Below are 23,965 nucleotides of genomic sequence, written 5' to 3' on the forward strand. Positions count from 1 at the left end.
ATAGACGGCTAGGAATAATATAGATGAGAACTCTCTTGGTAGAMAGTGTGGTCTACAGCTTATCATAAGGTACTCTACCTCAGGCGAGCAATACCTCGAGACTTCTTTAATATTAGATATCGCGCACCAGCTGTTATTTTCCAAAGACACACACCCCCACCCCTCGTCTTACCAGAGGTAGCGTCTCTGTTCTGCCGATTCATGGAAAATCCCACCAGCTCTATATTATCCGTATCGTCGTTCAGCCACGACTCAGTGAAACAGAAGATATTACAGTTCTTTAATGTCCCGTTGGTAGGATAATTGTAATCGTAGGTCATCAATTTTATTTTCCAATGATTGCATGTTAGCAAGTAGAATTGATGMCAGTGGGAGTTTACTCGCTCGCCTACGGATTCTCAAAAGGCAGCCCAATCTGCGTCCTCTTTTCCTCCGTCTTTTCTTCACGCAAATGACATGGATCTGGGCCAGTTTCCGGGAGAGCAGTATATCTTTCTCATTGGACTTGTTAAAGGAAAAAGCTTCTTTCAGTTCGTGGTGAGTAATCCCAGTTCTGATGTCCAGAAGTTATTTTCGGTCATAAGAGACGGTAGCAGCAACATTATGTACAAAATAAGTAAAAAAATAAGTTACAAACAACGCAAAAAAAAGAACAAAATAGCACAATTGGTTACGGGATTGTAAAACGTCAGTCATCCTCTCCGGGCGCCATTTTAACTTGATGTGATTAAAGAGAGTCGCACACTCTATGTATAAAATCCCAGTAATTTATTGGGTAAAACACCAATGTTTCAGTGTCACTGTGCCTTCTTCAGGGTGTGATGCCGAAACGTTGGTGTTTTACTAGAGTGCACAACTCTCTTTATTTATTTTCATAGCTTACAGTTTATTCACTGTTAGTCGGCACCTCTACACTAAATAACTTTCTCTAGGTGTGTGTGTGTGTGTGTGTGTGTGTCAGCTCAATGCTTTTTATTATACTTGAGGTGATTAAACGCTACACCTGATAGGCTCAACAGCTCATACCTTTTGTTATAAACTGCATGCTAAATAACAAGGGTGTGTGTGATGTGTGGTTTGTGTGTGTGTGTGTGTGTGAGAGAGAGAGACAGACAGACGAGGAGAAGTACACTAGTCTAATGGGGAAGGACACACACCAGATGGTGTGCTTTGAGATGTCCCCATCTCCCCCAGTGGGGCAGCACCATCACCATGGACCGCCATCGCCAGGGACGACTGGATTCTAGAGACTAACTCTCCACAGAGTCTTGAATGGAAAACTAAAGCCTTGGGTTTTACCTGGAAATGTCATGGGGGGATTTTACTATGGCGATGTACTTGAGACTCATGTTGAATGTTTTTTGTTGATTTTTTGTTGATTTAAAGCAATATTTCAGATGTAGTTCAGCTTTGCACATATTCCTTTCCATTGTACTGTTTACTGTATATTGTATAATATTGGGGGGCTAATCTTCTGTCTGATGCGTGGGTTCACCATGACTAATGCCACAACAAAGAATACTTGTTGATGTGGTTTATTACATAAGTAACAGATAACTTGCAGCACAGTGTGAACAAGTACCTAGCAACTAGCAGCTAGTTAGTATGAGTTAGTTAGGACGCTTCAGCTTTGGCACAAAACGAGCAGTGCTCCAGTCCTGTGTCGTTAAGCCATCAAGAGATCAATTTACTAACTGACAATCACCGGGTGCATGCCCACTATATTAAATACCCATATACTATGGTAGCCAATAGATTTACAGGAAACGTGCACACACACACACACACACACACACACACACACATTGACATAATTCTTCAGGTAAAATATTTACAAATATCATTGCCATCATTCTGAATACCATTGTATTGGAGATACAAGCAGGTAACACATATCAAAGTTTCTCTCACCTATTATGTAATGCATATTACCACAGTCGAGTCCATCTGCAGCTCTTGTAAAAAACAAACAGATGAACATTGACTAGAATTTTCAATGACATAAGATTTTTGCACTACATTTAGTAGACACACTTGTCCAGAGCGACTTACAGTAGTGAGTGCATGGTGCTGGTACCCTGTAGGAATCGAACCCACAGCCCTGGTGATGCAAATGTCATACTCTACCAACTGAGCTACACGGGACCTAGCTTGAATGCCGACTGCATTTCAAAATTCTTACTGTATTTATCTCACTCTCTAAATCAGTTTCATTTTTACAACATATTTTGTCACAACTTTCAGTAGCCTGTTTGCCAGGTCTGCAGATGATCTGTCATCGCTTTAGCTTGGTTGTTGCTCTCTGGACTAGAAGTAGATCTGGCAACCTGACTATTCTTTCTGCCCCAAAGGTGTTTGACAACATGGATCCTAAGCTGGAGATCCAGAAGCTGGTTCTGGACATGTTGGACTGGATCATCCTGGCACTCTTCTTAGTAGAGATCTTCCTGCAGTGGGGTAGACAACATCTGATACGTCTGGAAAAGCACCTGGAATATCTTAGATTTTTACTGAGAGTCAAACCAAGAAATAATTAAATAACGAGTTCTCTGTCAATGTACTGTAAACTGCATGTGAGGTAAATAGATACAGTAGATACACACAGTGGTGGAAAAAGTACCCAATTGTCATACTTGAGTTAAAGTAAAGTTACTTAAGTCTAAAAGTATTTGGTTTGAAATATACTTAAGTATCAAAAGTAAATGTAAATGCTAAAATATACTTATGTAGCAAAGTAAAAGTATAAATCATTTCAAATTCCTTATATTAAGCCAAATAGAAGCCATCATTTTCTTGTTTTTTAAATGTATGGATAGCCAGGGGCACACTCCACCACCATTTACAAACGAAGCATGTGTGTTTAATGAGTCCACCAGATCAGAGGCAGTAGTAATGACCAGGGATTTTCTCTTGATAAGTGTGTGAAGTGGACAATTTTGTCCTAAGCATTCAAAATGTAATGAGTACTTTTGGGTGTCAGGTAAAATTGATGGAGTAAAAACAACATTATTTTCTTTAGGACTATAGTGAAGTAAAGCCTGTCAAATATATAAATAGTAAAGTAAAGATACCCAAAAAACTACTTAAGTAGTACTTTCAAGTACTTAAGTACTTTACACCACTGAATACACATAAATAAATACATACAAACCACAAACTCAGCAAAAAAAGAAACATCCCTTTTTCAGGACCCTGTCATTCAAAGATCATTTGTAAAAATCTGAATAACTTCACAGATCTTCATTGTAAAGGGTTTAAACACMGTTTCCCATGCTTGTTCAATGAACCATAAACAATTAATGAACATGCACCTGTGGAATGGTCGTTAAAACACTAACAYCTTACAGACGGTAGGCAATTGAGGTAACAGTTATGAAAACTTAGGACACTGAAGAGGCCTTTCTACTGACTCTGAAAAACACDAAAAGAAAGATGCCCAGGGTCCCTGCTCATCTGCGTGAACYTGCCTTAGGCATGCTGCAAGGTGGCATGAGGACTGCAGATGTGGCCAAGGCAATAAATTGCAATGTCCGTACTGTGAGACGCCTAAGACAGCACTACAGGGAGACAGGACAGACAGATGATCGTCCTCGCAGCGGCAGACCACGTGTAACAACACCTGCACAGGATCGGTACATCCGAACATCACACCTGCGGGACAGGTACAGGATGGCAACAACAACTGCCCGAGTTACACCAGGAACGCACAATCCCTCCGTCAGTGCTGACTGTCCGCAAAAGCCTGAGAGAGGCTGGACTGAGGGCTTGTAGGCCTGTTGTAAGGCAGGTCCTCACCAGACATCACCGGCAGTAACGTCGCTTATGGGCACAAACCCACCGTCGCTGGACCAGACACTGACGAGTCGCGGTTTTGTCTCACCAGGGGTGATGGTCGGATTCGCGTTTGTCGTCGGAGGAATAAGCGTTACACCGAGGCCTGTACTCTGGAGCGGGATCGATTTGGAGGTGGAGGGTCCGTCATGGTCTGGGGAGATGTGTCACAGCATCATCTGACTGCCTGCAATGACAACAAGCTCAATCTCAACGCTGTGGACTATTGAGCTTATTGAGCTCTGGACTATTGAGCTTATCGTGCAAAATWAAATTTTTCATAAATGTTCTACATTTCGAAAGGCCTTAAAGAGTAGCATGCAATCTCTTCCCACTGGGCACAGACGTCAATTCAACGTTTAATAAACGTTGGTCCAAAATAATTTAATTGATGTAGAAATAATGTTGATTCAACCAGTGTGATATTACATTARAGATAAAGTTGGAGTCCCACCAGTCAGAATCAATTTCTGTTAGGGAACAAAACTTACAGTTTTGACAAATTCATGTTACATCTTCAAAAGTTTTTTTGACACAATTTCACAAACTTTCAACTTGTCTCCCAGAGATATCTACAACTCCTTCATCACTCTCTTCATCCTCATCATCACGGATCACTAATATGCTCTGATCGCCAACACCCGCAAAGTTCCAGAACTGGACCAAGACACCTGTGGCCTGTACATCATCTTCTGGCTGCAAACATAAAACAGTCTGGACTTCCGTTGCAAACCATTTTAAACCATTTTCTATTTCATGCCCTAACGAACGGGCCCCTGGTTTCCTCTGTTAGACTGGGTGGTGTACGTGGAGGACAACCTGATGGTGATGCAGGAGCAAGAGGAGGATGAGAAAGTCACCTGGCTCCGGGACTCTCTCTTCAGGTACTTTGAGCTGCAGAACCACCTGGACGAGGAGAGGAAGAGGCTGCAGAACAACCTGGACGAGGAGAGGAAGAGGCTGCAGAACAACCTGGACGAGGAGAGGAAGAGGCTGCAGAACAACTGGACGAGGAGAGGAAGAGGCTGCAGAACATCCTGGACGAGAAGAGGAAGAGGCTGCAGAACATCCTGGACGAGAAAGGGAAGAGGCTGCAGAACAACCTGGACGAGGGAGGAAGAGGCTGCAGAAACCTGGACGAGGAGAGGAAGAGGCTGCAGAACACCTGGACAGGAGAGGAAGAGGCTGCAGAACAACCTGGACGAGAGAAGGAAGAGGCTGCAGAACACCCTGGACGAGAGAGGAAGAGGGCTGCAGAACATCCTGGACGAGGAGAGGAAGAGGCTGCAGAACACCTGGACGAGGAGAGGAAGCAGGCTGCAGAACGTGACAGGTAAGGAATCACACGTATAGTAGTAGTCCCCTACCAGAATGGATTTAGACGGGGAAGAGACTGGGGTCAGGTTAGGGCTACATCTCAATAGTCATAAGTCGCTTCGTTTGTTTCCTTGTCTCCTTTCCTTCATCTGCACTGATCAGTGATAATGAAAGAGATGAGATGGGCCAATGAGGTCAAATATATTTCTTCCTATTGATAGTAAACTTGAATGGCCTCACGGTTCCACAGGATTTTCAATAGGGGGCACTCTAACACAGTTTTCAGTGAGCCCCCTGGTAGGCCATGTACGATATCCACCAGTTCTCCTTGGGATTATTCCCTGGAATCAAATTCTCATATTACAGGGTTTAGATATGCCTTTTGTTGTCAGGGTGAATCATGTTTTTACTTTCTCATTGAACGGTTTCCAATGATTACCCAGTTTCTCCCCCTGAAATGTAGCAATGGGGATATTTAATGTCCAGGTCATTCTTGCAATGGGTTGGCATTTGCATCCTTTTGCAACCATGAAAAACACTTGACAAATAGTTACACGTCATACATATTTAAATATTTATCAATGATAAAACATAATGCAAGTCCTTCCTATTGCAAAACGTTTATGCYTTGTTTAAAGTGCTAGCAAATTGGCTTTTCCCTGTAGAGATGAGTAGAGTTGTAATGACATGTTTTGGGGATTTAAAGATATKKATTTTTTTGAAAGCTAGAAAGTAAACAAAAATATTTCATATATTGTAAATATCAATAAATACAAAAGGATATTAAAATAATTTTTTRAACAAATATAATATATGTCCTTAAGTTTTATGTCATTGTTGTTACCGCCTTAACAATCGGTCATTACAATGATATACTACGACCTTGAGCATTCCCTCCAGTGGCAAACTTATCAGAGGGGTCTATATTAAAGAAATGTATTAGCTAATCAGATCACATATCACTTTACACAGGGTTGATTACTTTAGATTTGAGCATCTGTGTCCTCCATTTAAGAAAATCTTCAATGACCTAAATTGTCTCATTGGTGTTACCATCATTGGGTTTACCATCATTGGTGTTACTACTCCTACTGGTGACACAATGTTATCATAACGGTTACAAACATTTAAAAAGTTCTTAAGATTCCATTTTAGTTCATTTAGAATGGAAAGATGTTCCCAAATACATTTAACAGGCTGGTAGAGCATGTTTTGACAATGGATTTAGACGTGGAGCAAAATAATCTTCTCTTGAACTTGATTGGTCAACTCCCTCAGTCCTCCTGCATCAATTTACAACATTTGTATCCTTTTGGGTTGCTGCAGTTCAGTGTTGTGGCACTTTAACTTTGCCCCACTCAGAGGGATGTAAGAAATCTCAAAATCAGTCACCAAAGATATAGATCAGTCACCAAAGATATAGATCAGTCACCAAAGATATAGATCAGTCACCAAAGATATAGGATAAAAGGCAGGAATTCCATTGGTGAGGGATTAGTATCGCACACTTCCTGTTCTTAGAGAACTTGAAGAGTAGGAATATGAAAATAAATAGTTAACATGCAAAAAAGGCTAAAAAGCAATCATTTTGTAAAAATGTGCTCAACTAGGGTTTGATATGTCATTACAAAGTATGGTGGACTAAGTGTAGGGTACATCTTTTTTTTTTTTAAATGTACAATGATTTTGGTGAAAATGATTTAACTGTTGACAACACACTATATTAGGCAACATACACTGGTTAAACCACATTTTATGATCCATGGGGTCAATTAATAATCAATAGTTGGTCCTATAAAATAATGCTTATAATAGTAATAAAATAAAAGTAATTGAATATTCATGTTTGGACATACAAAATTACCATAATTTGACATCAGTCCTTATTTAGCAATGCTTCACCTACTGTACCTATAAAAGCCACTGATGCAGACCTAAAGTTATTTTTGTAATTTTGTTGAAATTATAATATAGCATTGCTGGTGTTGACCTTCTTTTGGCTTTTCAACCGCCTGGTAGAACTCTGTTATTTCCTGAATACAGCCTGGTAGAACTCTGTTATTTCCTGAATACAGCCTGGTAGAACTCTGTTATTTCCTGAATACAGCCTGGTAGGGCTCTATTATTTCCTGAATACAGCCTGGTAGAACTCTGTTATTTCCTTTGAAATTGATGAAATAAAAACATTTACTCATCAATCTACACACAATACCCCATAATGACATCACAATACCCCATAATGACAAAGCAAAAACAGGTTTTTATACATTTTTGCAAATTTATTACAATTAAAAAACAGGAATACCTTATTTTTTATGTAAGTATTCAGACCCTTTGCTATGAGACTTGAAATTGAGCTCAGGTGCCTCCTGCTTCCATTGATCATTTATTTATTTATTTAACCTTTATTTAACTAGGCAAGTCAGTTAAGAACAAATTCTTATTGACAATCAGGGGCAGAARGACAGATTTTTACCTTGTCAGCTCGGGGATTCGATGACCAACAGATGCATATCTGTATTCCCAGTCATGTGAAATCCATAGATTAGGGCCTTGTATGAACAGTAACTCAGTAGAATCTTAGAAATTGTTGCATGTTGRATTTATAGTTTTGTTCAGTGTAARGKKAAACCAAGAGGTCACCAAGAATACAAACTGCCCTGRAAAGATTAACATCAGTCTTGTACACACAGAAGTTTGATGCAAAACGGCCAAGGGCCATCCGGAGAGCCTTCGGGCAAGCAGGACCCACAAAAATGACATCATCAGTCGCACGCCAGCAGGTCAGACTTAGTTGATAACATTGTCTGGTTGCAGGACAACCCACCAATCAGTACCTGACCAGAAGTACAATCAGCTTTGAATGTAAGTTTGAATGTACTGGGGCTTTGAAAAAAATAAAGTTTGAACTCCACTCCAGCTGGACAACGCTTTACGGAGTACTGTAGCAATACCATTGATGGCAGCCGCCATATTTTATGCTTACATTTTTTTTTCTTCCCCAGTGTAGTCACACAGATGTCAAAAGACTGATGAATTTTGTAAGATTGCCGTAGTCTTTAAGATGTACACAATGTCAAACCAACCTGAATATCACTCTGTTTCACATCACTGTTCGCTGTTCCGTTTATTTAATCAAATCACGTCCTCACACAAGGGCACATTACAGGAATAACTTCTTGACCTACTTATACAGTGCTCTCTCTGACTCTGTGGCTACCTTGTAGTGTTCAGGCGTCTCTTTTCAGCTCTGGGTCGTGTTCATTAGGAACAAAATGGAAGAAAATGGACTGAAACAGGGGGGCACTATCTGGACTTGTCCAATAAGAAACACTTGTTTTCATTTTGCATTGCAAGACATTTTAAAACTGGTAGATGACCCTTTGTTAATCTATTTAATGCAGCTAGATAAACAGACCCTCTGTAATTGTAATCAGATTACTGCAGAATAATAAAGACCACTGCAGACCTGTCTGTAGGAGTTACATCCTCATGTGTGACTGTCTCCAGTGCTGTAATACTGTGTACTGGCAGCCGTTTACATCCGTAGTAGTGCACTGCGGTGGTTTTGTGCCACCGGATAATATGGTACTGGTTGTCTTGGTATTTCAAAAGCCTCATGGGTAAAAAAAAATGGAAAAACAACCTGTGCTTATAATGTGCTATAATAAAAATGGTTGTTTCTAAAGAAAGAGTACATCTACCACCATTCAAACACATTACACACTGGGCTAGAGTTACATTAAACACTGGACTAGAGTTACATTAAACACTGGGCTACAGTTACATTAAACACTGGGCTACAATTACATTAAACACTGGGCTACAGTTACATTAAACACTGGGCTACAGTTTCAATCAATTTTAGAATAAGGCAGTAACGTAACAAAATGTGGGATTTTTTTTTCGAAGGCACTGTTATAGGGCAACAGACTACCACACCGGGTCCCACTCCTATCAGTGAAAAACAAGAAGAAGTGGCTCCAGTGGACACGCGATCACCAACACTGGACAATTGAGGAATGGAAAAACATTGCCTGGCCTGACGAATCCCGGTTCCTGTTGCGTCATGCTGAGTCAGGTTTTGGAGTGAACAGCATGAGTCCATGGCCCCTTCCTGCCTGGTGTCAACAGTACAGGCTTGTGTCGGTGGTGTAATGGTGTGGGGAATGTTTTCCTGGCACACGTTAGYTCTCTTGATACCAATTGAGCAATGTTTCCATGCTCAGAAGAATTCAGGCTGTTCTGGAGACAAAGGGGGGTCCGACCCAGTACTAGATGGGTGTACCTAATAAAATGSCSACAGTGTACATGGCATGCTTTATTGTAAACTCAGCAAAAAAAGAAACGTCCCTTTTKCCTTGTCWTTCAAAGATCATTCGTAAAAATCCAAATAACTTCACAGATCTMCATTGTAAAGGGTTTAAACACTGTWTCCCATGCTTGTWCAATGAACCATAAACAATTAATGAACATGCACCTGTGGATCGGTCGTTAAGACACTAACAGCTTACAGACGGTAGGCAATTAAGGTAACAGTTATGAAAACTTAGGACACTAAAGAYGCCTTTCTACTGACTCTGAAAAACACCAAAAGAAAGATGCCKAGGATCCCTGCTCATCTGCGTGAACATGCCTTAGGCATGCTGCAAGTAGGCATGKGGACTGAGGGCTTGTYGGCCTGTTGTAAGGCAGGTCCTCACCAGAAATAACGTRGCCTATGGGCACCAACCCACCGTTGCTGGACCAGACAAGACTGGCAAAAAGGGCTCTTCACTGACGAGTCGCGGTTTTATCTCACCAGGGGTGTTGGTCGGATTCGCGTTTGTCGTCGAAGGAATGAGCGTTACACCGAGGCCTGTACTCTGGAGCCGGATCGATTTGGAGGTGGAGGGTCCGTCATGYTCTGGGGCGATGTGTCACAGCATCATCGGACTGAGCTTGTTGACATTGCAGGCAATCTCAACGATGTGCGTTACAGGGAAGACATCCTCCTCCCTCATGTGGTACCCTTCCTGCAGGCTCATCCTGACATGACCCTCCAGCATGACAATGCCARCAGCCATACTGCTTGTTCTGTGCGTGATTTCCTGCAAGACAGGAATGTCAGTGTTCTGCCATCTCCAGCCGAAGAGRCCGGATCTCAATCCCATTGAGCACGTCTGGGACCTGTTGGATCGGAAGGTGAGGGCTAGGGCCATTCCTCACAGAAATGTCCGGGAACTTGCAGGTGCCTTGGCGGAAGAGTGGGGTAACATCTCACAGCAAGAACTGGCAAATCTGGTGCAGTCCATGAGGAGATGCACTGCAGTACTTCATGCAGCTGGTGGCCACACCAGATACTGATTGTTACTTTTGATTTTGACCCCCCCTTTGTTCAGGGACACATTATTAAATTTCTGTTAGTCACATGTCTGTGGAACTTGTTCAGTTTATGTCTCAGTTGTTGAATCTTGTTATGTTCATACAAATATTAAAATAACTGATTGTGATCAGACCTTCTTGACTGTCTCCGGAGGTAGTCCGGGACAGATTGATTGGTTGGATGAATACTAAGGGAGAGAGTAGGTTGGAGGGTCAGGGAGCTGGTTGGAGGYTCAGGGAGGTGGATAGAGGGTCAGGGAGGTGGAGGTGGATAGAGGGTCAGGGAGGTGGATAGAGGGTCAGGGAGCTGGTTGGAGCTGGATCGAGGGTTCAGGAGGTGGTTGGAGGGTAAAGGAGGTAGGTTGGAGGGCGTTGGACACAGGTTACGACACCAAAGGTTGACCGTTCGAAACCCATTGTGGCTTTTGATTTTCAATCTTACCCAGCACAAATTCTTTTTTGTAAAGGTCTATTTATAGCCCTGGTTACATTTTAATTCATGTGATTTTGGTGCTCTGGTCAGGATGACCCAGGTACAACACGTCCCCGACTACATCCGGAGTAAGATCATCACAATCACTTATTTAATCGTCTACACCAGTCTAAAAATATGGGCACAATCAGAATGTGGACAAGATCAGYACACACGTTGGCACCAGGTTAAAACGGGAAGGAAATACTTGGTCCAATAAGAACTGCTTATTTTCGTTTTGCTACGCTGTCCTATAAAAAACACAACCCAGATTTCAGTAACAACATGCTTCTCCAAGGCTTTTCAAACAATTCCACCACCCGATTATGTTACAATGTCCAATGTTAGCCTGGCTGCCAGATCTGAGGGGCGGTGCTCTGGTTACAACTTCTAATATCAGAACATTTTTATTAACAATGATTTAGGATTACAATTGTAGTAATTGTTCATATTGTGAAAGCTAGGCAGATATGCAGTTCTGACATATCGTACATTGTCATAGCTAACATTACTTTGTCACTTACCATACAAACAGAAAATAAATCAATGCAAACTCACTTTTTGACCTTAAATCTGGGTACAGTAAAAGTAGTTAGCACAGTGCAGTGTTGTTTAGAGTATCAGTGTCATCACGACACCAAACCCTACCAAGCTGATCACAATCAAGCACCTGAGCGCTTGGTTACCATGGCGCCCACCTACTGTAAGTCAGTCAAAGCTTTGCTTTCATGCACGCACAAACACACATATACACCAGCCTTGAACAGTTAAAAGGTTACTGAGGTCTGCAACAGGCATGCAACAGGTTTAAAATATTAATGACGAATGAGAAAGATATTAAATAGATGGTTTCTTTAATAAAATATGTTTGAGAATGACATTCAATGGTGGGTTGAAATGATATTGCTGCTTGATACATACAGTACGTCATCAAGCACTGAGCAGAGTAGTTTAGCATGAGTTATTAGTAAGACTAAATTCAACCCGTGTCTTCCTAATAACCCCAAGCATACAGACAAACCCCTTACAAGTTATTATCTGTCCAACATGGCTGTTGTGCTACATTCAAGTTGTCAACAATCACTACATGGTTACACTGAATATAGACTACCACAAATGGATGGATTATGTAAGGGATAATCAACACGGTGCTCTATGCGGTCTATGGAAAACAATTAACGACGTGGAAGGTGTGTTTCACGACGCGCTACAAGAGCGGGATTGACCTTCCACGGAGTTACATTATTTTCCAGAGAACGCTTAGAGCATCGTGTTGATTATCCCTTTTATACCATGGCTAAAATGTAAAATGTTCCGCTAGATGTGTATTCATTTTCCAGTAGAAATGTGTTTAACATCCACTTAAGTTTCTAGCAAGCTTACTAGATAGCTACAGTAGTTGCCGTAGTAACCAAACAAACAGACTTGCTAGTTTAGCTAACCAAACCATCAGTAAATTACTAGCTTGCCATTATGAAAATCTAATTCAGCAATGATCATAAAGTTTTCCATACGACTTTTGCTTTCAAAAGCAGCTCAAAACATGTAAGAATTAACTATAGCCTTTGAATTCTACCGTGCTGATATACTGTGCGTTATAGWGAAATAATGCACGCTCTAGAATGCCCTTCAAGCCAATCAGAAACAAGCATTCAACAATACCATGGTATATAGAATATAGGCATCCACCCAATAATACACAGGAGAGGATAAATGGTAGCAGACACATTGAGTATAGGACATGCTGTAGCTTAGGGTTAGGAGGTTTATTTTATTTATTCAACCTATATTTAGCCAGGTTAGTCTATTTTTCAAAAGAGACCTGGTTTAGGTGTTAAAGCAGGAGTCCATTACGTATAATTGTATAGGGATTAGAGCTATAGGTATGCAGAGTTCAGCCAACATGTCAGGCATTTTGGCTCCAAACYTCCCAATGACTACCACAATAATGTTCCTGGAACGTTTGGTGCCATTTAAATCTGACATCTCAAAGAGAGTTGGATGTGTACACATTACCTATGGTTCTGATGGGGATGAGACAGAGGTTGGTAGGAAGAGGTATATCTGGGTTGGGAGTTGGGGGGTTAGTCTACTTCCTGATCGGCGGAGGGATCTTGATGTCCTGACCCTTCTCCAGCTTCTTCTCACATTCGATCAGGTAGTTGACGCCGTCTACCACCGTCTGCACTAGCTGGACCTGATCACAGAGAGAGACAGTGGGAGTGTTAGCGAGCGACTGCATTGCAGACGCATGACAGATCTCACAACATCTAGGTAAGYGGTTTAGCACATCAGCTAAAGCACATCATATGATATAGGCCTAGCAATCTGATGCCCGTTGGCACAGTCGTGGACGTGGCACGCAACCAAAGTGTGCGCGTGTTTGAGATCGACTGCATTGCGGCCAGACAMTGGCCAAATCACTGATCTACGAATTATCTCACATCCCAAATAACTAGTCATTATGTGATCAAGTTTAGTGATCAGAATTCTAAGCCCTGCTCAAACTGATCCCCTCAATCATGTGGACTGAGAGATTGTGGATGGTCGAAATTTGTCTCTCTCTCGCTCTTGCTCTCTCCATTTTTTTTCACCCACTAAATTATTCGTTCTCTCAGTCTCTCTCATTTTTTTCACTCTCTCAAACTTGCCCTTCCATTCCTCACTGATTGGTCCTGGAGAGCTGCAGTGTATGCAGGGCTTTCATTCCCAGTGCTGTAATACCTCATTCCTGATTCAACTGATCAACCACATCTTGACTAGCTGAATCATGTGTGTATGTGTCAATGCACAGTGTTATTAGAGGAACTACACCACCTTCTTACCATGCATTCACCCATCATACAACCCATGTTAATAATCCCATCACACAACCCATGTTAATAATCCCATCACACAACCCATGTTAATAATCCCATCACCACAACCCATGTTAATAATTCCCATCATAACAACCCATGTTAATAATCCCATCACACAACCCATGTTAATAATCCCATCAACAACCCATGTTAATAATCCATCACACAACCCATGTTAATAATAATCCCATCAACACCATGTTAATTAATCCCATCACACAACCATGTTAATATATCCCAATCAACACAACCCATGTTAATAATCCCATCATACAACCCATGTTAATAATCCCTATCACACAACCCATGTTAATAATCCATCACACAACCCATGTTAATAATCCCATCACACAACCCATGTTAATAATCCATCACACAACCCATGTTAATAATCCCATCATACAACCCATGTTAATAATCCCATCCACAACCCATGTTATAATCCCATCATACAACCCATGTTAATAATCCTATCACACAACCCATGTTAATAATTCCCATAACCCATGTTAATAATCCCATCACACAACCCATGTTAATAATCCACCATCACACAACCCATGTTAATAATCCCATCATACACAACCCATGGTTAATAATCCTATCACACAACCCATGTTAATAATCCCATCACACAACCCATGTTAATAATCCCATCACACAACCCATGTTAATAATCCCATCATACAACCCTGGTTAATAATCCCATCATACAACCCATGTTAATAATCCCATCATACAACCCAGGCATGACAATACTGATGAGGAGTCCCACCGTACAGAATAGTGATGTGTACAGGAGTCCCACCGTACAGAATAGTGATGTGTACAGGAGTCCCACCGTACAGAATAGTGATGTGTACTTAACTTATGTCTCCCATGCAGACACAGGAGAGGGTTAAGTTTAAACACAGGCATGACAGTCTCTCTCCTCAAGACATTCCTCAAGCCTTCCAGTGCAACCCATGGCCGCATCTCAATAGTCTAAAATGGATTCCTCTCTCACATCCTTTCATTCACTTGACTGATGGGTAAAGCGAATGGATTTGCTACACTCCTCCTACCATCTGTAATGGGTAATAACTTTGACTTGACTTAAGTCTTTGGCTCCTCCTACAAGGAGCGTAGGCTACTTCTGGGAAAAATTTGTCCGGTCGTACCAAGTGAATATATTTTGCATGGCCTTGTAATGTAGCCGCCGGTAATGGAGAGTACGCCATTTTAAACTATTGAGATGCACCCAGTAGCTGTGTGGGATGAAATTTCTCCTAGGTACAGATCTAGGAACAGCTTCCCCTCCATCTAAACCCAACTGAACCCATTAGTAGTGGGAAAAAACATGTTAAACCAACCCAAGATCAGTGTCTAAACATAACACAATGTATTCCCCATTACCTCTGACTGGCCCAGTCTGTCCAGGTTGGAGATGTCGAAGGTGCTGCCCACGGCTGCAGTGTCCACTCCCCCGGTTCCTCTCTTCTGCAGACGCAGGTTGTCCAGGATCTTAGTGAAGCGGGGGTCCTGCAGGTTTACCAGACAGGAGTCACTTTTAGTAGACGCTCAAACAGAAAAACGGTTGGAAAATGGAGAGATACCATCTCAACGCTCGTTTACCCGTTTTTTTTTTCTTTTTTTCTGTTACGGTGTGCCCTAACAAAGAGAAACATTCAGAAGACGATGGGTGGTGGATGACTAGCTAGTGGGGATCGTATTGGTCCCTGGTGTAAGGGTATAGGTCTCATTCAAGTCCTACCATGGAGGTCTGGAGTACTGCTGGTTTTCGGTTCTACCTGATCATTAATTGCACCCACCTGGTGTCCCAAATCTAAATCAATCCCTGATTACAGGGGAAGAAGGGGGAAAAAAGCAGTGGAACTGGCTTCGAGGTCCAGATTTGAATTTAAGGGGTTTGTGTATTTATGAGTCTGTATTTGGAAAATCCAAAAGATAGCCTGTGGTTTGGGAATGACGTGGGTGGCAGGTAGCCTAGCGGTTAAGAGCATTGGGCTGGTAACCGAAAGGTCACTGGTTCGAATCTCCGAGCCGACGAGGTGAAAAATCTGTTCATGCGCCCTTGAGCAATGCACTTGACCCTAATTAGTTAACCCATGTCAATGCAAAATGCTTGTTGGTGCTCTTGATTAGATGTTACCTTGCTGAGCTTGGGCAGGTTGACGTGTACTCCAGCACGGAGCCCAGTGCCCAGGTTGGAGGGGCACGTGAGGATGTAGCCCAGTCTCTCATTCCACATGAACTCCCAGCCTTTCTCCTGGATCAGCCTCTCCACCTGAACAAACCTTTCACTTTAGACTAGATGAAAAACATTCGATTACAACTTTATTTGCCCTGAGATGTATTTTTGTCTTGCATACACCGGCAGCCACATAATGGTGTGTGTGTGTGTGTGTGTGTACCTCTTTCAGGCCTGTGCAGAAGCGGTCAAACACTCTCTTCATGTTGCCTCCCTTCTCCATAGAGATGACTCTGGTGTGATCCTCTTCATTGATCCAGATCAGGAAGGTCTTTGTGTTGTTATGCCTGGGTTTGGTACAAAGGAGTGGCGAGGATTGAAAACACAAAATGTATCAATACTAATTTAAAACGACACAAAACAATAAATCAATACTTGTGTAGTGCTTCCTAATGCCATGGGATCCCAGCCCTCCCACCCAGTTTATGTAGACTATTTCAGAGGAGCTGATCACGATCGTTGATAATAAATGCTTTTCCTCAGAGGCCTTTTATTTACAAAATAGAAGGTTCTGTTTCTCCTTTCTGTCGGTAATCAGGTTTGATCCGGGTGGTCTAAAAAGGAGCTCAGAGCATTCCTCAAATTGGATTGAGTTCAACTATTTATACATGACGGAGAGATCATTTCTCCATCCTCTATTGCACCAGCTAGAGGTAACTGTCCAGGTTCCATTTCCCATACGTCGTAACTTCATTCAGGCGATGGTGGCGGTATACAGTATTGCCACATACGCAATAATCAAATTGCATTGTAATGGATACAGTATTTCCATATAAGCAAAAATGTTATTGTAATGCATTGCATTATAGACAATGGCATATTTGCCCCATTGGCCTCCTGAAAACAATTAGAGAATTGAATGAAGTAATGGATAGGTCTGAAGCCAGGAGAGCAGAGAGAAGCAGGAAAGGAGGAGAGAGCTGTCAGGACATTTTTAATTTAGAGCCCTGAGGATGAATTATAGAGGAGAGGCTGGCATGCTGTAGGGGGGTAGAGAATGGCTGGAGCAGGTCCTGGCAGGGTAGCGGTTGGCATCCGGCTATTTCTGGGCACCAACTGAAACTCAATGCGGAGAGGGCATTGTCTGCATCACTAATGTACATCTACGGCTCAGTCTACAGGAGAGGCTCAGTCTACAAGGAGAGTCTATGGCTCAGTCTACAGGAGAGGCTCAGTCTACAAGGAGAGTCTATGGCTCAGTCTACAGGAGATACAAGCTAGTGGACATTGTCACTTTGCTAGAAGGAAAACCTCCATAAAGAAGGGTCATGGTGATGTGTAGCACCAACTGTACCAACTGTATGCAAATAATAACGAGGAGACAATAATCAAAGTCACCTATCACCGTTATGACCACTAAGGTTCTGTATCTATAACCAACAGGTGCTTACCAGATACCGCGTGCATCTGGCCAATCGCGGGCCATCCCTGAACAAGTCAGCAGAGGGGACACGGGTTTATCGAACAGGAAGTGGTCCTGTGTCAACACAGTAGAGACAGGAAATGCTGTCTTAATGAAAGGGGAACAACATCAATGCCTAACAAAACGTATCTGCTATTGTTTCTCTCCTGTCTTTTAGGTCTTCAAATGGATTGGCATTATGACTCACGTCAATGAGCTGCTGCTGCTCCTGGTCTGTCATGTGGGTGAGGCTGTAATATGTCCCCGCCAGGTCCCCCTTCAGGCCAGCCAGGGCGTCCACCACCACCTTCTCCACCTCCCGGCGCTCTGCCCGGGTACACGCCGGGGGCAGGCTCAGTCCCCTGATGCTACGGCCCGTCCTGACCCGCGACGACAGCACGTAGCGCTCGTCGAATTTGCCCGACTTGAGCTGACAAACGGAGGGAAACAGAAAAATAACGAATGGCGTAGCTATAGTAGTAAATAGTATGACAGTTAGGCCTAGTATCATGAAACCGACATGAAGGAAATTTGTGAATGACCTATGCTCCCCAAAAAGCAAAATGGTTTAAGTCAAGGAAGTCATGACATGATTATTGATCATACATTAGGTTCCTTTAATATGTGATTTGTATGCCATATACAGTAATTGACATTCACTGTAGCATAACATATCATTGCTGTCTGACAAAAACCTTGTGACATTTAAAAAAATTAAAATACCACATTTATTTAAAGCGGTAACTTCCCTCAATGTACTCTGAACATTTAATTTAAGCTTCTAGTTTCAGAATTATATGTTCGTTAAAGAGAAAATACGGTCATTTGTTTTCGATTTCCTGAAAGGTTTCTGTTTTGGAGACAAGAGGTTTTCATCAGACAGAAACGACATTCATGTAATATAACGTAATGTATGATTAACATTCCAGTATGCACAATCGATTTACTGCCTAACGATATATAGTGCACTACTTTTGACCAGACACAGCCCATACTGTTGTTTTCAGTGAAGTTGTATCTCTGTACCTTGTTGGAGTCCAAGTCGGTGGGATGGGTCATCGTCTGTGGGTCGTAGCCATTGTGCCGCTCCTTGATGACCGGGTCAAGGAGGTCTGCAAACACCTGAAACCCCCCCACATCAAAAATGTCATCATTATACAGTCTCTCATTTGGTTAGGAGTTATGGAAAAGGAAAGGGGGATACCTAGTCAGTTGTACAACTGAATGCATTCAACTGAAATGTGTCTTCCACATTTAACCCAACCCCTCAATCAGAGAGGMGGMGGGGGGGGGGGGGGGGGGGSGCTGCCTTAAATCAACATCCACGGCATCGGCACCCGGGGAACAAGGCAACTGCCTTGCTCAGGGGCAGAACGACAGATTTTTACCTTGTCAGCTCGGGGATTCAATCCAGCAACCTTTCGGTTTCTGGCCCAACGCTCCTACCCACCAGGCTACCTGCTGCCCCCTTGTAGACTACATTAAGAGAATCACTGTCACTTTACAAACTATTAGACAGGCTTACAGTATAGTATTGTACTCTAGTATGATTTATACTATACTATTATAGCAATGTCTCTGAGTAGGTGTAGTCTCATAGCAAGCAATGAAACTGATGACCAAAAGATGTGATCCCAAATGAAGGTCTCCTCTATCCTAAAACCAACACCCCTCTGGTACAGTGGTAGTTGTTCTCAGTCTGAAATGGGACAGGGGGGATTGGGTGGGCCTGTTCTCCATTGTCAGGTTAAGTGGCTGGGATTGTAATATCAAATGTGGTCAATAGACCACTGCTCTTGCTCCTCCTCATGTCAGAAAGTATCAAAAGATCGAGAGTACTCATTAATTCTTAATGTAGCTGACATAAATGTAGCCTATAGACTAAATGGGCTTTTTATGGCTTTAAGAAACATCACAGAAAGAAGGGCACCTATTAAAAAAGCAGACATTGAATATATACACTGCATTCGGAAAGTATTCAGACCCCTCGACTTTTTCCATATTTTGTTACATTACTACCTTCTTCTAAAATGAATTAAATTGTTATTTCCCCCTCATCAATCTACACACAATACCCCATAATGACAAAGCAAAAACAGTTTTAATTATATATATTTTAAATGTAAAGCTCATTTGAGGTTGAGGTCCAGAGGGGACATTGGATCCTCTCCTCCAATGTGCTTTGTAAGAGCGGTGAGGAACTGAGAAAATAGACAGCCTATGGCTTCACCCTGATGAAGACTATACATCTGTCATCTGCATTCAAGACTTCTAACTGCTGCCTGCTCTGACCTCATAGGACTCCTCGTCCCCTGCCACCATGCCCACGGTCTTGATGAAGYGGTGCCCGGGGTTGTCCACACCAGTCTGGATGGCCTGGTCAAGAGTGTAGCCGTTGGGCGTGGCCTTGTCCACCAGCTTGGCATAAATAGCAGGTGTCAGGTGGCTGGCCATGCAGTTGTTGTGCTTGCGCAAGTCTGGGTAGTCCGCACTGTCGGGATACATTGTCATACGGACACAAATGGCTAAATCATTGTCTTTGAGAACCACAAGGATAATAAAAAAATAAAATAAAAATAAAATATATAATAAAAAATATATATAATAAAAAAATATATATAATAAAAAAATATATATATAATAACATATATATAATTAAATATATAATAAAATATATATAATAAAATATATATAATATAAAAAAAAAATATATATATGTATATATATATATAAGCTATATAGGAAACACGTGATTGATGACACCATTATGATAATTACAGCCTAAGACTCGCTGCAATGTAGCTTAGGCTACTCAATAGCCAACAGCTACAGTGATTTCCATCTATCACTCTGTTCTAGCCTACCTGTGCTTTTCTTTTGACATACCAGTGCATGCGCGCTATGTTAAGCCTATACCTGTCGCAGTGCGCGGTCATCACTGACACAACAGTGCAACCATACATGCTACAATCTGATCAAGCATTCTTCGACAAGCATTCTTTGACTATGCTTTGGAAACGGAATATCCTATATTTCTTAATAGGCCTTTCCGTTATGCAATCGGTTTGTTCAGTTTTGCATTTAACCTCCAACATCTTCTCTAATCGATTTTGCGGTAGATTCTGCCTATCATTATAAAACCATAAAGCTGAGTTTTAGCCCAGCCCCCATGCAAGTCATTTAAGGAGATTCTAGATTCATTCTAGACCATTCCAATATGGTTCTGAAAAAAAAAAACACCTGTCTATCTCACCAAATAATTAATTAGAGCGTATCAATGTAGTCTACATATTGTTGGCAAAACATTCCATCAGTAGACGATGCATTCAGAGACTTGTTATACATTTTAATTGTTTTATATTTATCTTTCATCATTAGACATAAAAAACATGAGGTTTAACATTTCATGAATAAAACAGGCCTAGGTCATTTATCATTTCCACAAAAAGTAAGAAAGAACCGACTCGAAATAGCACATTCATACAACGCTGCTGCTAAAATAATGTCATCTAGTCTCCAGTTTTGACAGTCAGAGAATTCAATGTAGGTCAGCGTAGACTATTACTCATGTATTATTGTATCTAAAACAGCAGGTCTATAGAATGACAATATGTCGCCCTTGAAATGGCTGGACTGAATGTCCATATAGCGCAATAAAGGGCGTCGTGGGTTACCTGGCAGGGTACACTCTCCGTACTTGCGCTCCGGCGGTGACATGTTCACGGTTGAGCAGAAAGGCCGCTGTCAAAGACCCGGCTCCAACTAATGACATAATGCCCACATTTCGTTTGCCGGACAATATTCTGGCGAAGTTGTTTGCCATTGCTTTATTTCCACAGTTTTTGAGAGGTAGGGATGGATGAATGGAATGTGAGCCTTGGTGATGCTACGAGTCTAAAAGGAAAGGAGGAAAATCAGAGAGGATATGATGAGTGAGGTTGGAAGAGGAGCCCGACGCGTGGTGTGAATGCTGAGGGATCCAAGTGAATGCAGCAACAGACGAAGCGGCTAGACTAGGCTATAGCAGCATTTGCTGAAGTCCGTGTGTATTTCACCCCTCCTTTCAAAACGCTCTCAATTCCCATACACGCCAGCCTACTTAATTCAATGCTGGACAGTAGTTAGTCCTACTGGAAATATTTATAATATATATATATTTTTTTCCATTAAATTATTACAGATCGACATAATTTAATTGTGTTCATGAAACACTATTGAATTGAGAAATATTAAATTAGAAATGTCAAATTAAACATAACACATTTTGTCAAACTCAATTAGAACAAGTAGGCTACCACACTATGTTCCCTCTAAACTGCGCAGTAGCCCCGAGACTGCCGCGCACTAGCCCGGAGCAGCTACCCCAGGACTGTTATACAGAGCGCAGAAGAAATATCAGCCCACTGAGAGAAGCACAATGTTTCCCTCTACTGTGGCAATTGTGATCAAATCAATTCAATATTGGCCACTTTCAATGCAACATACTGAAACAAAACTAACTATGCAAGACGTTGTGTTGTACTGTAGGCAGAAGCATAGGACTAGGTTTCTATTGCTGCCCGTACTCTACAAAGACCGTGCGGCATAGCCAATCATAGCTGAAGTAGGCCTATTTAAGCAATAAGGTAGAAAGAGGTGTGGTATATGGCCAATATACCACGGCTAAGGGCTGTTCTTATGCAAGACACAACGCAGAGTGCCTGGATACAGCCCTCAGCCTTAGTATATTGGCCATATTATATCCATCTAATGAGTTATTAGCCCAGTTATAGATAATTTGTAGTCAGCAATAGGGGAGTGATTGCTTCCTACAAGAGCACAAAACGTATACATTTCTAGACATCTTCGAAAAGTGAGTCAGGTAAAGAGATAAAAAGAAAATAGTCTTGAAGGGGCAGTGTTGTATTTTAAGACAAGGGTTGAATAAGCTAAGCAACCAATAGGCAGAGGGTAGCATAATTTGTCTGATTCTCTGTAATAATGGTATGGGAATAATAATGCATTTTATTTTGTAAAGTGGTTTCTTGCATCAAACACAACAACATTTTTTTGTCACCTGGTCTGAAGGACCAGTGGATAAACAGGTTAATGTCCAGTCCTGCACGTTTTRCCCCCCCAAAAGTCTCATGGAATGTAGTCTCATTGAACACCACACATTGACTTCTAGTGTTGGCTGAATGATAGAACAGCTATTTCCATWAAAAAATGTTATGGGATGCATTTTCTCCATTGTTTTTGATGGTAGGCCACTCTGTTAGGCCTACATTATGATCAAATAGGCACAGTATCCTACTTGGCCACTGGTAGAACTAATTTAAAGCGAGTACAGCCACAGTGTTCACTTCGTAAACGCGCGCTGGAAATTTGCGCATTAACGTTTTAGAGGTAACATTGCTCACGGACAAACATCCAATAACTAGACACCCAAGTAACAATGCAACGCGTTATGGGTGGGTGTAGTAACGCTAACGATTTAATCCTTAAAAGTCAAAGTAGAACAACTCGATGATACTCTTGGCATTTTCATAATTGGTTTATCAAATTATTTTATCAATAAATTGGAATATGACAAACATTATGCTTTATTAACCCAAACCAACAAAACCTACAGTATGCTATTGGCGTTTGCGCAATTACACAATAGTCTAATTTGGACCCGTCAGCATACATCGCAGGAACGAAGAGTTTAGAAAGGCGCTCTGACTTTTTGCAGGCACCAAGGACAACTATAGTGGCTAAATATATTTCTTTTGAGATACAAAACGTTTAAAGATGCACACGTCCCTATTCAGCCATATGCCTAATTCAACTGAAAGGTCAAGGCAAGATTATTGCAATACTGTATTCTGAGGGCGACTTTTAGGTAGGACTATTTAGCAGGGGATAATTCAGTGATCAAGACATGAAATGAGGAAATATCTGATCAAAGTTCACAGGAGGAAATTATGCAAGAGAAGTTTCTTTATACAGGCATTTCCATCGCAGGAGGAATGATTCCATAACATATGCATTTGCATTACAATTTAGCAATCAGCAGTCTCTTATCATGTGGAATAATTCTGTAAAACAGCAGTCTCCTACTGAATGACAAAACTGCAATAAATAATACATTGTTAAAAATATCCTAATATGGTATGGTAATTGAGTTAACATTCATGGCAAACCAATTCTTAAAATGTGTAAAGCATTTATACATTGTAAGTTTTATGTGACACACTACAGATGTGAAATATTTGTAGGATAGTCTCACCTTGTTGGAGTACTCACCTTGTTTCAGTTACTGGATGGTACTGCCCATTGATGCCTTTGGCAGCCCCGTGAGGCGTGGTGGCTCCTTATCTCCCTTAGAGTTGATTTTGCCTACACACATGACTAACGCCTACCAGTTCACCTGAGACACACATATACACATGACTAATGGGGTCTATACAGTCTACGAAAACAGAGCCGACCAAGGTCCGTTTGCG

The 23,965-nt window shown here is 41.7% G+C and overlaps 1 protein-coding gene across 4 annotated transcripts; it reads right to left on the minus strand.

The window, feature by feature from the left end:
* Positions 1-12,735: 12,735 nt before the first annotated feature.
* Positions 12,736-23,901, minus strand: LOC111972050 (creatine kinase U-type, mitochondrial-like). 4 transcript variants are annotated; one of them, XM_023998886.2, is made up of 10 exons: positions 23,766-23,901; positions 21,173-21,392; positions 19,791-19,989; positions 18,525-18,620; positions 17,707-17,928; positions 17,488-17,573; positions 16,260-16,383; positions 15,998-16,132; positions 15,241-15,366; positions 12,736-13,181 (listed from the first exon to the last, which is right to left on the minus strand). In XM_023998886.2, the coding sequence occupies exons 2-10, from the start codon at positions 21,319-21,321 to the stop codon at positions 13,074-13,076; spliced, it is 1,245 nt and encodes a 414-aa protein (XP_023854654.1). In that variant the 5' UTR covers positions 21,322-21,392; positions 23,766-23,901; the 3' UTR covers positions 12,736-13,073. The 4 variants fall into 4 exon arrangements, with proteins under 4 accessions (XP_023854654.1, XP_023854655.1, XP_070302205.1 ...); XM_023998887.2 differs by having other exon boundaries at positions 23,749-23,828; XM_070446104.1 differs by lacking the exon at positions 23,766-23,901 and adding an exon at positions 21,999-22,015.
* Between the last annotated feature and the right edge of the window lie 64 nt (positions 23,902-23,965).

Source organism: Salvelinus sp. IW2-2015, linkage group LG13 (genome assembly GCF_002910315.2).
Source record: "Salvelinus sp. IW2-2015 linkage group LG13, ASM291031v2, whole genome shotgun sequence".
Classification (NCBI taxonomy): Eukaryota; Metazoa; Chordata; class Actinopteri; order Salmoniformes; family Salmonidae; genus Salvelinus; species Salvelinus sp. IW2-2015.